This window comes from Nipponia nippon, unplaced genomic scaffold (assembly GCF_047370975.1).
Source record: "Nipponia nippon isolate SJK-2023a ecotype South Korea unplaced genomic scaffold, ASM4737097v1 scaffold_7, whole genome shotgun sequence".
NCBI classification, from domain to species: domain Eukaryota; kingdom Metazoa; phylum Chordata; class Aves; order Pelecaniformes; family Threskiornithidae; genus Nipponia; species Nipponia nippon.
In genome coordinates this window covers 48,626,877-48,642,226 of record NW_028262391.1, presented here as the reverse complement: position 1 = coordinate 48,642,226, position 15,350 = coordinate 48,626,877, and the positions used below count along the sequence as shown (strand labels likewise).

At 41.4% G+C, this 15,350-nt stretch overlaps 1 protein-coding gene across 1 annotated transcript; it reads left to right on the top strand.

The window, feature by feature from the left end:
* Positions 1–8: 8 nt before the first annotated feature.
* GCSH (glycine cleavage system protein H) lies at positions 9–7,850 on the top strand. Its single transcript, XM_087740647.1, has 5 exons — positions 9–187; positions 4,045–4,124; positions 5,364–5,427; positions 6,995–7,126; positions 7,721–7,850. The coding sequence occupies exons 1-5, from the start codon at positions 49–51 to the stop codon at positions 7,816–7,818; spliced, it is 513 nt and encodes a 170-aa protein (XP_087596773.1). The 5' UTR covers positions 9–48; the 3' UTR covers positions 7,819–7,850.
* Positions 7,851–15,350: the final 7,500 nt, after the last annotated feature.

Below are 15,350 nucleotides of genomic sequence, written 5' to 3'. Positions count from 1 at the left end.
CCCCGCGTAGGCGGGAGCTCGGCGCGGCGCCGCCCGCCCCCGGCAAAGATGGCGTGGCGAGCGCTGCGGCGGGTCGGGCCGGTCCTGGCGCCGCGCTGCCCGCGCCTCTCGCCGCCGCCGCCACCACCACCGTCGCTGCGGGTGCCCGCGGCCCGGAGGTTGGCCACCAGCTCGCTGGTGCTGTCCGGTGAGTGGCGGCCGAGGGGCCGGCGGGAGGGAAGCCCGGTTCTGCGGGGGGTCGTCGCTCCCCTTCTGTCGGGGCTCCCGGGAGGGAGAGGAGCGGAGCGTGGGCTGCCCCAGCGGGGCCGGTGCTGCGGGCGGGGGCGGACCTGGCGGCCCGGCCCGGCCGGCGGAGGAGCGGTGCTGGCTGCACCCGCCGGCAGCAGCCGGTGGGGGCTGAGGCGATCGCCCCGCTCCGAGCGGGGGCAGCCGCGGGGCTCGGGGCTCGGCCCGCCGGGCCCCGGCGCGCAGAAGCGCCCCGTGGGGAGGCGTGCGGGCGCCTCGGCTGCCCCGCGGCCCGGCGGAGCGGGGTGCTGCCGCTGGTCTGCGGCGGGTCGTCCCCGCCCGCCGGTGCGGGGGTGCCCGCGCGGGAACCGGGGAGAAGCCTCGCAAGATGGCTGAAGCCTTGCAAGGGCTTAGAGCTGCAGGGGGCAATTAACGCCTCCTTGCTTTCGGCGGTGCGGATTCCACCTGCCCCTTGGCCTGGCGCTCTCCCGGTTCCTCCTCCCACGAGGAGCTGGTTCATCCCCATTAACTGGCAGAAAACTTTTCACCTCCTCTCCACGCTGCAGTTTTTCAGCAAAGTGGCCCTGTCCCCTTCTGGCCCCGGCTGCAGGCGTCGCTGAGTGGGCCGAGTGTGGAGAAAACGAACTTGGCGAAACAAGTGGATAGCTTTCCCTGGGATCGTCCTGCTGGAGCAGCTTGTCGGTAGCTGCGAGGAGCAGCAGCAGCAGAAAGGGCTGGATGGAGGAGGCAGGCCTGCGGCAGCCCCGGCGCTTGGGTTGCCCTGGGCTGCCGGGAAAGCCCAGCCAGATCCTCGGGGCCTGCTTGGTGCTGAAGGAGCTTGGCCGGGCCTCGCCAGCTCCTGTCAGTATCGCTACAGAAGCGTTAAGGCAGGAGATGGACTTGCACCTCGGTGCTTGGCGTGATTTTGCACTTAATGGAGTTAATGCAGAAAGTATCTGCTGCTGTTGAAGCTCTCTTTGAATGAAAGTTAGCCACACAAGTCTGAAAAACAGAATCTGTGGTACTTTAGAAGACAGGAATGTTGAAAAGATAGGAGAGGAGGAGAATGTGCTATATAAGTAATGACCACCACTAAGAAGAGATTATAAATTTCTTTCCAGGTCTTTTAACCTATCTGTTTAACTGCCTTCTGCTACAAGTGAACAAAATAACATTTATTAGTTAGTATTTGTAAATTGAATCAAGATCTAAGCTTTTTTCACTATTCCAATTGTTTAATATACCCATTGTTTTTCTATAGATATAACTTGAAGGAATAACATAAATTATGCTTTTGTTTTAGGCAGAGAGGAAAAATTTTGTATGCCTCTGTGCAAGTGTGAGTTTTCCTTCACTCTTGAGGTATATATTTATGAAATATTGACTAGAAGCAGGCTAAACTAAATGGAGGTATGAATTCAGAATGTGCTAGTTAAGCTGAAACCAAAGTCATGTTGAAATGAATGAAGCTGGAGTAAATTTAGTTACTCTTCTGAAAAAGAATGCTCACAGAAAAAATTTGGTATGCTTTGACATTTCGCATTCATTTAATTTGATTTATTTAATGACCTGATCACATAAGTGCAAAGTTCAAATTTTGAGATTACTTATTAACTCTCTTTAATTTGACCTTTACTTTAGTTGCAGTGTTTTTTGTTACATGGTTAGAATTTTTCATTTTTCACTTTTTTTTTTGTCCTACAAGGAGCTTATGTGCTCTTCTAACTGTTGAGAACATTTCACTGCTGTGTTCCAAACTGATCATGGAAGTCTTCTGTTTTGTTTCTTTTTTTAACCTTGTTTTGTAAACAAATCTCATACAATATTATTACCCCACATAAAAAGATATTGGTTGGCTTCTTTGTGATGTGTAATGTCACAAATGTTCAGCTTGGGTTTGAGATTGTGTCTCGTTCTCCGTTCTTCTTTCCATTTCCAATGAAGTTCCTATGGGTTTAATGTCTTGACCTAAAATGATCGAACACATTTGATTTCTTCTGTTCATTAGAACGTGTCCTGAGAGATTTTTGCAGGTATAAATAACGCTAGCTGAAATTCTCTGGGTTTTTTGAGTGATAATTCATGGAAAAATACTTCATATTTGCATTTTACTCAAAATTTTTTGTGTACTGTACTTGCAAAATCATGCGTTGCTCTACTGAGGTCTATAAAACTGAGGCCACCTTCAAAGACAAACCATTTTATCTGAGGCTTGCTGCTTTTACGTGTGTTCAGACATAAGTAAGAGGATCATTACAATTGAAACAGCTTAAAATACAACTGACTCACAGTGGAAAGTTTTCAGCAGGTCTACAGTGAGAACTTCTGTTTTCCTTCATGTACAAGTTTAGAAAATATATAAGGATTTGCAGAAGTGTAGTTTCTCTAGCGGGTATAAGGAGTCCAGCCTAGAGGAGGAGCCTGAGAGGAGAATTTTGAACTCAAAAGGAAGGTCCAGCTGTACTGCTCTGGCACTAATCACACAGGGAGCTCTGTTTAAGAAGTTATCTTCTCCAGCTTCTGCAACATCCCTTGCCTGATTGGACAGGTGCTATAAGTGAAAATTAAAAATAAATTATTTAAAAAAAAAAAAAAAAAGGCGGGGGGCGGAGAACGTATCTATGGGGAAACTATGGAAGTGAGAAAACAGATAAAGCAGGCTGAAAATGCTCAGAGTAAGAACAGTTCCAGGTAAAATGTTAGCAAGAAAAATGTTGCCTGTTTCAATTAACTTCTTTTGATGTTTTTCCATATGACTTTATAAAAGGAATTACTTCTAACGCAAGCTAGTACAAGCTGCCCTGAATCTTACAGATCTAAAATACACGTAGAATTGTAAGATTGCTGTGAAAATCTTGGGTGGGGAGGGTGGCGAGGCACTGGCACAGGTTGCCCAGAGAGGCTGTGGATGCCCCATCCCTGGCAGTGTTCAAGGCCAGGCTGGACGGGGCTTTGAGCAACCCAGTCTAGTGGAAGGTGTCCCTGCCCATGGCAGGGGGTTGGAACCAGGTGACCTTTAAGGTCCCTTCCATCCCAAACCATTCTATGATTCTATGCAGAGACTTAACAGGGTCTTAAATACGCTTATTTTAAAACTATACAGAATAACTACTGTGTTCTTCTCGCAGTAACAGTATTAACAGAGAGCAAATTCTCTTAAGTAACAGTTACCTGTATGAGTCACTTAAGTTGCCCTGTATTAATTTGCCTTAATTTCACATAGATCCGTGACAACCTTAACCAGGTTATAGACTCTATAGGAGATGGTGGGGGAGGGAAGAGAATCAGTCACTTTAGCTAGGTTGCATCTTTTTTTACTTCAACTGATGGCTCTGTTGAAGTACTTTGAATGGGATGCTGTAACACAGACACGCTTTCTGGTCATTAACACCGGCCTTCCCAGGAATAACAAAGTGGTTGTCAGAAACAAACACTAAATATGCTTGAAAAGCCACTAAGCTATCACAGAAATGCATAACTATGAGTAAAGTACACATATATGCTTTAGATTTAAATTTTTGTTTGAAGTAGAACTATTCCTTTTGCTCCTGTGCTTTATCAGTCTCTAGATGATTGCCCAGGAACTAGTAATGCTCTCAGCAGAACCTCTAGTGAGCTTCTAGCGTGTCACTAATCATGTCATGAGCAGAACAAAATGCTTCTGTAAATTGTATTTGCTGTTTAAAATATTTTCCAAGAAAAACAAACAAAACTAACCTCAGTAAAAAAACCCCACAGTTTAAGCCTGCAACTGTCTTGTTGTATTTAAGTGAGCAACATGTCACTTCTTTCTGAAATACCAAGCTTGTTTCATTTTAGCCCGCAAATTCACAGACAAGCATGAGTGGATATCTGTTGAAAACGGCATTGGAACAGTAGGAATCAGCAATTTTGCACAGGTATTGATCCTTCCCCCCTTACCCAAGTCTGCAATATTTATTTATGCGTACCTGTTCTTGTCCTTGCTCTTTGGACAGTTGCTGTTTTTTTTATTGTTCTAATTGCATATACTATACACTAAGCATGATTTTTGGACTTGGATCTATCACATTATTTGTGAAGGGAATGCTGCTTCAGCATTCTGATAAATTCTTAATCGCTTCAGATTGAGCCTATGGAGAGCTAAACTTGATGAGAAACTTAATGGTTCAGCAGAATTTAAAACTTCCTTTATTACTTCAGGTCTTACAGGCCTGAGGAGTTCATGGCTATATGAAGAGGGTATCATGCGCTTTTTAGGCCACATTTCCCTTGAACACGAATACAGTGCAATGCCTCTGGCTAAAGAACAATTGTGAACGGAAGTACAACGTGGCATGTATTTCTTACCCTAGGATAGGAATTCCTTTGGATTTTGGGTTTTTTTTTGTTCTCATGCAAGTACTTGATTTGGAATAGTCACAGGCAAATTCAGGACAGAGATTCACTGTACGGGAAACTTCAGAAAATCTAATGTGAGAAGCTATCAGTGAAGTGGAATTAATGTTTCTTTGGACAAGCAGCATTTCCCGTAATCTCAGTTTTCTGTGAATAACACTAGTACTTTGTAAGATCCCTAGCCTTTTGTGAGACAGGGTACATTTGTCAGTGAGGAGGCAGAAGCCTATTCTGGTTGAGCCGATTCTTATGGTGATAAGGCTCCTTATTAAATCAGTACGGACAAACTGTATGCGAACAGCTCTCCAGTTGTCCCTGTCTCTGGGGAGGAATCATTGCATTTTCTTTCAAATCGCACTGGAAGTAAGTCCTCTGTGCTTTGTAACAAAAAGATAATTCCCTCAAATCATTGGGAACTTTGCCCTTTAAAACTGTTGTTACTCTAGCTGATGCTAAGAAGATCAGTAGGTGTTATTTCTCATTCTGCCTGAAGAAATCTGTGTATAAGCCTTGTAACTCAGCCTGAGGGTTACTAACACTGTAACAGATAAACAATAATTTGGCATTTGGGGCATGATAACAAAACAGTTTTTTCACTTTAAATGTTTAAAAAGAAAAAGGGAAAAATATGCAGTCCTTAAAGAATGAGAACCAAATTTAGAGACTGAGATTACTTATATACAGTGATACTAGACTTACTGTATCAGATCTCTCCCATGAATAGTTTCTTTAATGTATGATGCTTTTGTTTTTCCTTTAAGGAAGCATTAGGAGACATTGTTTACTGTAGTCTTCCAGAAGTTGGGACAAAATTGAATAAACATGGTAAGTTTCAGCTCTAATTTCTAATTAAGTGATTACTCTACTCATCCCACTCTCCCTTTGCAAAGATGAATTTTATGAGGTAGTCCCTATGTTCATTAATACCATTATAAATCTCCTGGATGCAGAATAAATTCAGGTATTTCTACAAGAGACAGCTTTAATTTCAACATCTCACTGTCAGACCACGCGTGGTAGCAGAAAATACCTGCTTATTAAACTGTGAAGACATTTATTTAAAAATCAAACATTTGAAATTTATTTTTTTTAATAATTTTATCTATACTCTGTTTTTAAAATATTTATGCTTTGATTTGGACTTGCTAGTGTTTAGGCTACCTTATTTGTAAGTCTGCAGTTATGCGTTTCATGAGTTGCATGATGTGAAACATCTAATTGATGTCAAGCTCTTAATTTTTCTATGAATATACAGACTCAGTAATTTTGGGGTATCAACTGTAATCATAGGGTTTTGCTCATTAGTGACATACAAATTGTTACATTCTTAATGATTAAGTTCTGTAATTGTCCATGTTCGAGAAGAGTGAGCATTAATAGGTAGAAAGGAAAAGCCTTTACGTGGAGAGCTGTCTCGCTAGTGTATGAAGAGAAGATTGTCATTAGCTTCAGATGTTGCAGAACAAGAATGTAGATTTACTGAGGTAAAGTAGCAGGCCTTTCTTTTGCCATCCTTCTTGTGGAATAGATCCATATCGAACTGTTTTGGCCAAATTATTACATCGCTTTGAATGGTGAATGTTAGACAAAAGTTGTCTTTCTCTTTAGGGTTTTAATTAACCAACTTGTAGTTTTGTTTTATCTGAAGGAATTTCATTTCCGTTTAGTTCTCTTCTTTTCTACCCGTTCTGGCCTTAGTCTAATTCCAGGCTTTCCCAGAACATGTTGTTCTCTGATTCCTTGTGCTGATGCCTATCTACTCTTCTGACAGCTCCGTGTTCCCCCAGCCTCTGTCCTGTTTGCTTGTGGCTTAGAGTTACTCTGGACTAACATTGCTCCAGGCACCATTTCCTACAAAACAGAAAAAAGGGAAGAGCGGCTGGGTGATTCCACTGTGGTGCTTCTGAATACTAATGTGTGTTTTCCAGTGAGTGCAAATGTTAACTTGAAGAAAAACTGGGATTCCTGAAATTGTAGCTGTGTCTATTTTGTAACCAAATTATGTATAAAAAGGTATAAATTGTAGATAGAAGGCATATTTAGGTCTCTTGCAGCAAGAGCTGGATGTGGTTCTGTCTAACCCTTTATCGTATCATATACTGTAGGGCTTTAGCCAAAGGATTAGCCAAATGTAAGAAATTTCCATCCCTTCTGTAGCAGCCAGCTAGCTAGTGTTATGCAAGTTCCCCGGAAGAATTCAGGAGCATAAAAATCAAATTTAATACTGCTGATCATGGTCATAAAGTTGGTGACTTCCATCTCTGACAGTTTTCCTTGCTCGAGAACAAGACACTTTTCAGTGGCTAGGCCATCACCAGAATGTCTGACTAAAAAAACCTACAGCACTTTGTATATTCTTCTTAAAAGCGTTCAATCATATTCTGTGTTTCAGATGAGTTTGGAGCTTTGGAAAGTGTGAAAGCTGCTAGTGAACTCTACTGTCCTTTCTCAGGAGAAGTGACTGAGATTAATGCTGCCCTGGCAGATAATCCAGGGCTTGTCAATAAATCTTGTTATCAAGATGGTAAGATATCATTGTTATCTTTCAGTAATTGAATACCACCTGGACTCTCGCTATCCTATCACACATGGCTCTGCAATTCCTAGTTCTTCCAGTTTAATGGTGTGGAGGCTTAAATGGAATATATTGAATATAGTTCAAGCCCAATAAAATTTAACATGAAAGTCTTATTGCAGTCTTGTCTTTGCTGACGGCTGCTTTACAATGTGTTCTTTTCAGACATAGACTGTGGTCGAATTTAAATCTATTTCCCTTGATTGCATTTCTCTTTTTTGATCTTGTAACAGCTCATGATACTGAGAGATCAGGCTCTTTTACTCTTTCTAGACACTGTCTCCTTAATGCCACTGTCAGAGACAGTACTAAATTAGATAGCTGGTCTGACTCAGAAGGCCATTTCTTATGACAGGTTGGTTGTTTATTCATTTTTTTTAAAGCATCAAAACATCGTTTTGCCTGCACACGAAGTCCTGTTGATTCTACCTGTGTTACAGGGCTCGTATGCCTACTGGAAGTACTGTTCTGAGGGAGTAACATGAATGAATCTTTCTTGACAGATATTAGCAACTGTTTTTCTTTTTAATTTCCTCGCTACAGGTTGGCTTATCAAGATGACTGTGGAAAACCCTGCTGAACTTGATGATCTGATGAATGAAGATGCCTATGAGAAATACATAAAATCCATTGAGGACTGAGCTGGAATAATGAAATAAATCCATATAAAATATTTCAGTGTAGTTTGTCATCAGTCATTGAAATAGGGAATATCAAGTTTTGGCAACCTGAAAAATACTGCTTATGATCACATATACAAGGCTGTAAATAATTGCAGTGATAAAAATGTTAACATCTACATACCAGATGTTAACATCTACATACCTGCAAGGTTTTTTTACCCTAGATTGTCTGATTTATGTAACTTCAGGATGTTACGTATGATATTTTGGGAAGCAAAATTTATTTGCCAAAATATATACTTCTGAAGATTCATTTGACAATCGAATTCAGTAACAACAGCCTTAATACGGTAATTCTGTTGCAGGCACGTGACTCTTCCCGTAAACTGGACTAAGCTGTCCCTGAAATACTTTTCTATTGCTCCCAAGATATTGAAAAGCAGTGCCTCCCTAACTTCCTAGTGTTTTTCCTGATGATAGTTGTGAAGATACTAAAAAAGGAGAAGCCTTTTTGCATGATTTGAGAAGCCTCAACTACCTCTTTGCATGATTTTTACTTCATTACAGAATTTACTAATCCTTTATGTTTTCCTTCTTCATTTTACTATCAAATAGTTCTGCCTTTGAGGCCGAAGGGTATGGTCCTTGTCTTCTGACTTGTATGCTTTCTTAGTACGCAAAACTCATGCCATGATAGTTTATCAAGGTTCTCGAGTGGATTGTTTAGGCTGTGTGTTTTGTCTGGTAAACACTCCCTATGTTGAGTAATTAAGGAATTCTACATCCTGTGCCTAGCAGTTGTGGTGATTTCAGAAGAGTAGATACTTTTGAAGACTGTGTGATCAGTAATAGTTTGACATATAATGCATCCATGTGTCTCTGTCTTTAAGATCAAGTAGGCACGCTGCTGTAATGACTTCACAGGAATGAAGCTAAAACTTCCACTTTGCAAACCAGTAAAGAAAAGCAGCTGATTCCATTAGATTTCATATTTAATGACTCCACAAATGTGCACTCAAAGTTGATGCGACATCTGCGGGTAAGGTTGAGTTGTACAGACCTGCACGTCAGGAAAACATAATAGTACAGCAGAGTTTTGGTCTAAAACTTTTTTCCACAATTTTAAAATAGTGATTAGAAGCTAAGCACAAAACAGGAACGAAACCCAAGTATCTGTAAGTTGACCTAAGAGGAACCAGGGGAACGTTTAGTCCACGTAAGATGACAAAGGCAAAATTCATCTTCCTTTGGAAGTTACTTTCAAAAGCACAGCCCTTGTAAAGGGCAGAAATACACTGCAGGTTATACAGAAACCTTTCCGCTGTATAAAAACGTAGGTCTTTCTTTTAAGATCTGAAGGGATGTCAAAGTAATTGGTGGGTTTCTTTTAAATCCTAGGAGCTAACTCTTCCTACACGAGTCACAGATAAACTCCACTGTGTACTTAAGATAAAACTCTTTTCTCCACAGGAGTTAAACTGCAAAGTGACTGAGAGGCAAGAGCGGGTTTGGCTGTTGCACCGGAGTCCTAACCCGGCAGGGGCCGATAAACAAAAGGCTCCAGTAAACCTAGTGCCAACGCTTCACAAACTGTCAGTGCTTACCCGTTACGCACGGTATCATGCAGTATTTATTGTCACAACATTCAGGGCCCAGAGAGCCGGGAGCTTGAGCCTGGCCTCTTACGGGCTCCCTGCGTCAGTTTGGGTCTTCCACCTCCCTCTGCACTTGCCAAAGGGAAAGAGAAAGTTTGCTTCAAATTGGAATGAGTGCAGGCAAATGGAGATAGGAATGCATAAAAATGTTTAAATTTGATACTGTTTCTTCCACTCTATTTTTTTCAACTTCAATAGAAAGGAATAGCCCCTTCATCCACTGCCATGTTATATATGACCCTTGTGGATCTCCCTTCAAAGGTTAGTCCAGAGCATTATAATGCATTTTAAGGGAAAAATTTTATGAAGATGTTTATATTTCATTTTGATCCATGACATTTGAAATAGTCATTTCTGTAATCCCCTAAGGAACCTGGGGAATAATAAAAACTGGCAAATCTGATCTCTTCCTCAAGCTTTGCCCTCCTCTGTGTATTATTAGCAGTGTTCGTAAGGTTACACACAAGTATGGATAAATGACAACTTTCTTGAGAAACCATCTGAAACAGAAGTCAACCTTTCTTTCATGGTGTACAGTTGGAGAATGGATGTTCTTTTGCTTAAAGAGGATGACCAGGAACCTCTCAATCCCTCGTTCTTTTATGACCTTAAAGTGATTTATTAAATTTCGCAGTTCTTAAAATGGGAACAACAATACTTGGGTGCTTTTCTTGTGTGGTTTATGCCGAGAGCTCTGGTATTCTGCAGTTATTTAGGCCAAAGGATGTCTATTGGAGTGAGTATTCTTATATCTCTCTACAGGCCACTCAACTACCTGAATTATGCTCCGAAAGGAACGTATTCTTCCTTGTTTGATGTATGCTACCCAAGCGGAGCTCCTGGCTTTCAAATAATCCTGTAACTGCACTACCTTCAGCAGCAGCAGGAGGCCTCAGAGGACCACCATGCACAGGCTGGGGCCAGACTCTGCAAGAGCATGAAGGCAAAACTTGCCAACAGGAATCCGTAATGAATGCCTTCCGTCAAAATAAAAGATGCAATGAATGTGTATTAGCTTTGGTCTGTGACACAATTTTAAATGCTTTTGTATAAATCGTAGGGGAAAACATCAAACTTGTTCACCAGTGTGTGCTTCCTACAGAAAATGAATAAAGGAAATGATTTCTTACAAAATAACCACTTCATCTGTGACCTCTTAAGTCTCGATCCTTAGCTTAAGAACTTAACACTCATCGTTACTGGATACTAAACATTATAGACTCAGTAGAGAGACTGGGTTTATGGCAAATTATGATTTCCATACTTCTCCCACAACCGCTCATTGTGTCTGTCTCATAGGGGTTAATTATATTATCACCTTCCTTCTTGCCAACACTTCCTTCTGTTCCACAAGTACCAACCCTTTCTCTCTCAAATTATCTAACTGAATAATATAAACTAAACTTGGAGCTAGTTTTTTTCAATCCATGTCTAGTTTTGAAAATTTTTATCAACATCAGTCCCAAAAAGATTGCATACCTAAAATTCTGTCAGGTTTTTCAACTACCGAAGTGCTGCCTCCCCCTGTGAATTGTGATCTACCATGTATATAAATACAAATCATGTAATTGTCACTTCTGATCAGGGGGAAAAAAATACATAAATATTAACACTTGGTATTTTGATGAACGTGAAGTAAGGGCAATGTCAACTTCACTGTCATTAAATTAGCAGTGAGACAATTACCTAAGCAGCTCTGATTATAAGGTCAGAAGTGCAGCGGGTCTGAGTTTCTAATGCCCCCTTAACTGGTGTCTCCAGACAGCTGACGTCCTGCGGATAAGGATCCTCTCTCCTGCTGCCTCTTCATACCGATAGATCGGGAATTTGCAATCTTCCTGTAGTAATAGCTCCCATCACTGAGTTTCAATACGCCAAACTGACACATAAAGGACATAACATCTATCTTCATGTCAGCCTGGTCATGTGAATAAACAGACCTGTACCAATAAATCAATCCAGAATGACCCTCAGCTCCTCAACCGAGCACGCGAGCCTTTTCTGTCGCGATGTCGGGAGACTTCACACAGCAGGAGGCAAAGGAAATGGCATCACCTACGCTGCACAGTTCGGAGAAGAGAAAGAAAACCTAAGTCGAGTGCATAATTAATTAACAACACGAGTTCACCAGTGGGTGGAAAGCTCCAGGTTATCAAATGGTGACATGCCGATTTAAATAACTGCAAGTTACAAAAAAAATTATTGCAGAATTTCACCACGCGGTGGCACTCAAAACGTTACAGACGGCGAGGGAAGGAAGGTTTTCTAGTTCAGCTCTTAGGCGCTAAAAGGTACCGCAGTGACATCTCAGCTTCGGCGTAATTTAATTTCCTAGGTCAACCTCAAGATCAGAAAAAATATTAAGCACATCTTGCTTCACTGAAAATGTTTAAAAACCACTCCTCACAGCACTACACGTAACAAAGGAATTAATTTAAACCTCATTCATCATCACCTCATCATCTTTCTCCCCGTCTCCTCTTCCCCCTTCTTGCAGCACGCCTAAAATCGGGCGGGGGGGGGGGGGGGGGGGAAGGGAAGGAAGGGGTGTGCATGCACAACCTAAAGCTTCACCAAGTTCCAAACATGACGCCAGCCATTAAGTCAATAAGAGCCTTTCAGTAACAGAGCAGACACTGACCTGGAGCTTTGGGAAAAACGTTCTTCCACCAAAGTCACAGGTGAAACTGCTCTTACACTAATGAAGCTGCATCAGTCTCAGAGAGGCTGCAAAAGGCACCTACACAACGCAGTGCCATTTCCACAAACCACCCGTGTTTTAATGTAGTGAAATGTGACTGGACCGATGGAAAGCTGAACATCCTTTCACAAGCCGTTCCTGGGGGATGCAAGACAATACATGGATGTAAGACAATATTGAAAGACTCTTGAGCAACGTCCACCAGTGTAAATTGCCACCAAGATACGCTGCAGATGGCCCAGACAAACTTTGAGAGCAGCTTAGTTGTGCCCTCAGTGTCATGTTCTCCACCTTCCCCGCCCTACTTGAGACACAGTCTCAGAGGAACCGTCCTTGGCAGGAGAATTTTGGCTGTATTATCTGGATTGGGCAGAGTTTGCCTCACAATACCGATATCCCTCTGAGGAAGCATAATTCAGTCACTTCAGACCTGATCTATTTTAATGCAGTACAAGTGTCCTACATCCTCTGCTATTAGGCTGTTTTCTTTTTCATTTGTTTATAGTGTTTAATTATTTATGTTATTGAATGTATTTTGCTTAGAGAGGTATTTTAATGGAGGTAAAGCACTTGCACCTTTCTCTAACCATAAAAATCAATCCACAAGATAGGAGGATGAGCCTGCACTTCTTAGGGCTCAAGAGTACTTCTGTTTTTCAGCCATTACCCCTCTCTCCTCCTCGCTGTGTGGGTCTGGATCAGGAGAAAGTGACAGAGGATGAAGTATTCTTGGCAACTCCTGTCTGTACTGACAACCCCTCACTTGTGCCACAACTGGTAAGGCAAAGCCGGTGACACAAGGGGTGTAATATCACCCCTGCATGGCTCTTTTCTTTCTGCAGTGTATCATCCTCATCTACAACTGAAACATTTTTGCAGCTTTCTATTAGGCTAAGGGGCATTTCTTACATCAGGCTGGCCTGGTAAACATGTTAGGCAACAAAGAAGAAAATTCAGCCCTTCAAAAATTGGACAGGAATTTTTTTTGTCTATTTCCCATATCTTCCATAGGTTTAAAGAGTAACTGAAGGACAACATGGCCCTTTAATGCATGGCCCTGCTTCTATGTGATCTAAAGTAGTATTTCTAATAGGGAATCTAACACAGCCTTGCAAAGGGCCGCTCTTGAGAGGTAGCACAGACAACCCCTATTTATCCTTTCTACCTGCCCCTCTATACGTGGAGAGTTGCAAGGAGGCAGCCATCCTGAGGTCAAAAAAAGGCTGGGAACCATGGCTCCAGATCATGACAACAGCACGAGCTCTTGGGATGAGGTTGCATGAGAACACGAGCTGATCTCGCAGCTCCCTGCTGCTGGAAGACCAGGCTCTTGCTCCTGCTCCCTCCTCTCTGTACCTGATCCTCCTTGCTCTTGCCGGTGAGAGGCTCCCCATTTGAGATGGCGGTGGCATTCAGTATGGCCCCTGAGCCCATTCAACTCATTATTCAAACCAAAACCTGCTGGTAGATTCCCAGAAGCACCCAGAGAGGGACGCTAAGAAATAGGGATTGTTATTATCATTATTAGTAGTACTACTATATAAATACTTCATACATTTCAACACTTATTATTAATAAGACTCTATCTACTGTAATTCTGATTAATAACAAGATGAATTGCTGTAGTCATGTTTTGTCCCACGTAAGAGTGAAAAAAAGAAAATTAATCCAAGGCTAAAGAATAATGTAAAGCTATTCCTTTTTTTTTTTTTTTTCTCATTTTAGAGCACCATGACTTCATCATAATCTTCACCCAGAACTGTAATTTCATTACTTCAGGATTACTCAAGCATAACAGCAGTTTTAAATTCAAAACATATGCCTTACCAAAAAGAAAAGGGAAATTACACTCTATTATTTAATTATCTCAGTCTAATATTTATATAATGGCACCTTAAGAAAACAGCTCTAGATTCTGTAATTTATGTGAGCTAAGAGTTCATTTTTACTTGAACAAAAAGATTAGATAGACATTAAATCAGAAACCATTCCCTCTGGAAAAAACTGAAACCTGGGGCTACATTTTAATTACTTTGCCCTTCCAAAGAAACACATGAAAATAATAAAAATAATAATGAGACAGCTAAGCAGATGTTTCTGAAAAAGTATAGAAAAATAAGTTGTACTAATTACATGAGAACATGTAACATTTTTTCTCCTTACAACTATATGGCTTTTATCTGTATTATAAAGAAGGCTTAAAAAGTCTTGGTTAAAGAAAGCTGAAAACTGTTCTTTGCCTTGCAAGATAGATGCTGTCTGCAGTGAAAGTTTGTGAAAACTCATGCATTACAACAGTTCAAGAAACAAGTATTTCGAAGTCAGCAATTAACAGAGACAGAATATTCGGAAGAGTCCTTACGATTCATTTAGCTAATACCTGGATAGCCTCAATTTGGCATCACCACTGGAAGAAAAGGCATGTGCTGGTTAAAGAAACAGCTTGACTGCAATTACTGCTGAATATACGGGGCTTAGAAACCTTCCTCCTAGTCGTTCAGCATTGAAAAATGTAAACTGTTTTTTTTTTTTTTTTTTTAAAAATCACAGTTCTTTTCATATATCTCATCTCTTCCCTCTATGAAAGCCACTCTCTCCTCTCCTGAAAGGCTGGTGTTTCTGTACTTTCTAGCACCTAGCACAGGCTTTTGGCAGCTAAATGTTGAATTGCACTTGAGAACATTTCAACTGTTACTAGTGACCGTAACGATGCAAAGCCGGGAAGGAGGAAAGTCACAAACAGCTGAAGTACAGGCATCCCCTTCTGAACTACAGACTGCTAAACTACATCCGAAGTGGTGTTAATGACACAAGACTACAAGGACAGCTACATACGTTTACGCCCACCGATAATCTCATCCTGTCTTCTTGAAAGATGGTTACATTTCAGGAGACCAGATGACCAACGTAACTCAGTATGCTGCAGCTGCCACAGAGAACGCACTTAATGGAGACTGCCTGAAGACAAGTTGGCTGGAAGATCTGGCCCAAATATTAGATATTTGTCTTCAGATGCACGAGTACATCACAACATGTCTTCAGACATGCGCTACGGATGAATCGGAACATAATTGTTTCAGATTCTCAATAAAAAAAGAACTCATGGTTTGTCAGTTCAAAAAAAAAACCAAAGAGGTTTATATTCACCACGTGCTCACAATTTGTATCATTAATTTTTAATGACAGCTAGAAGC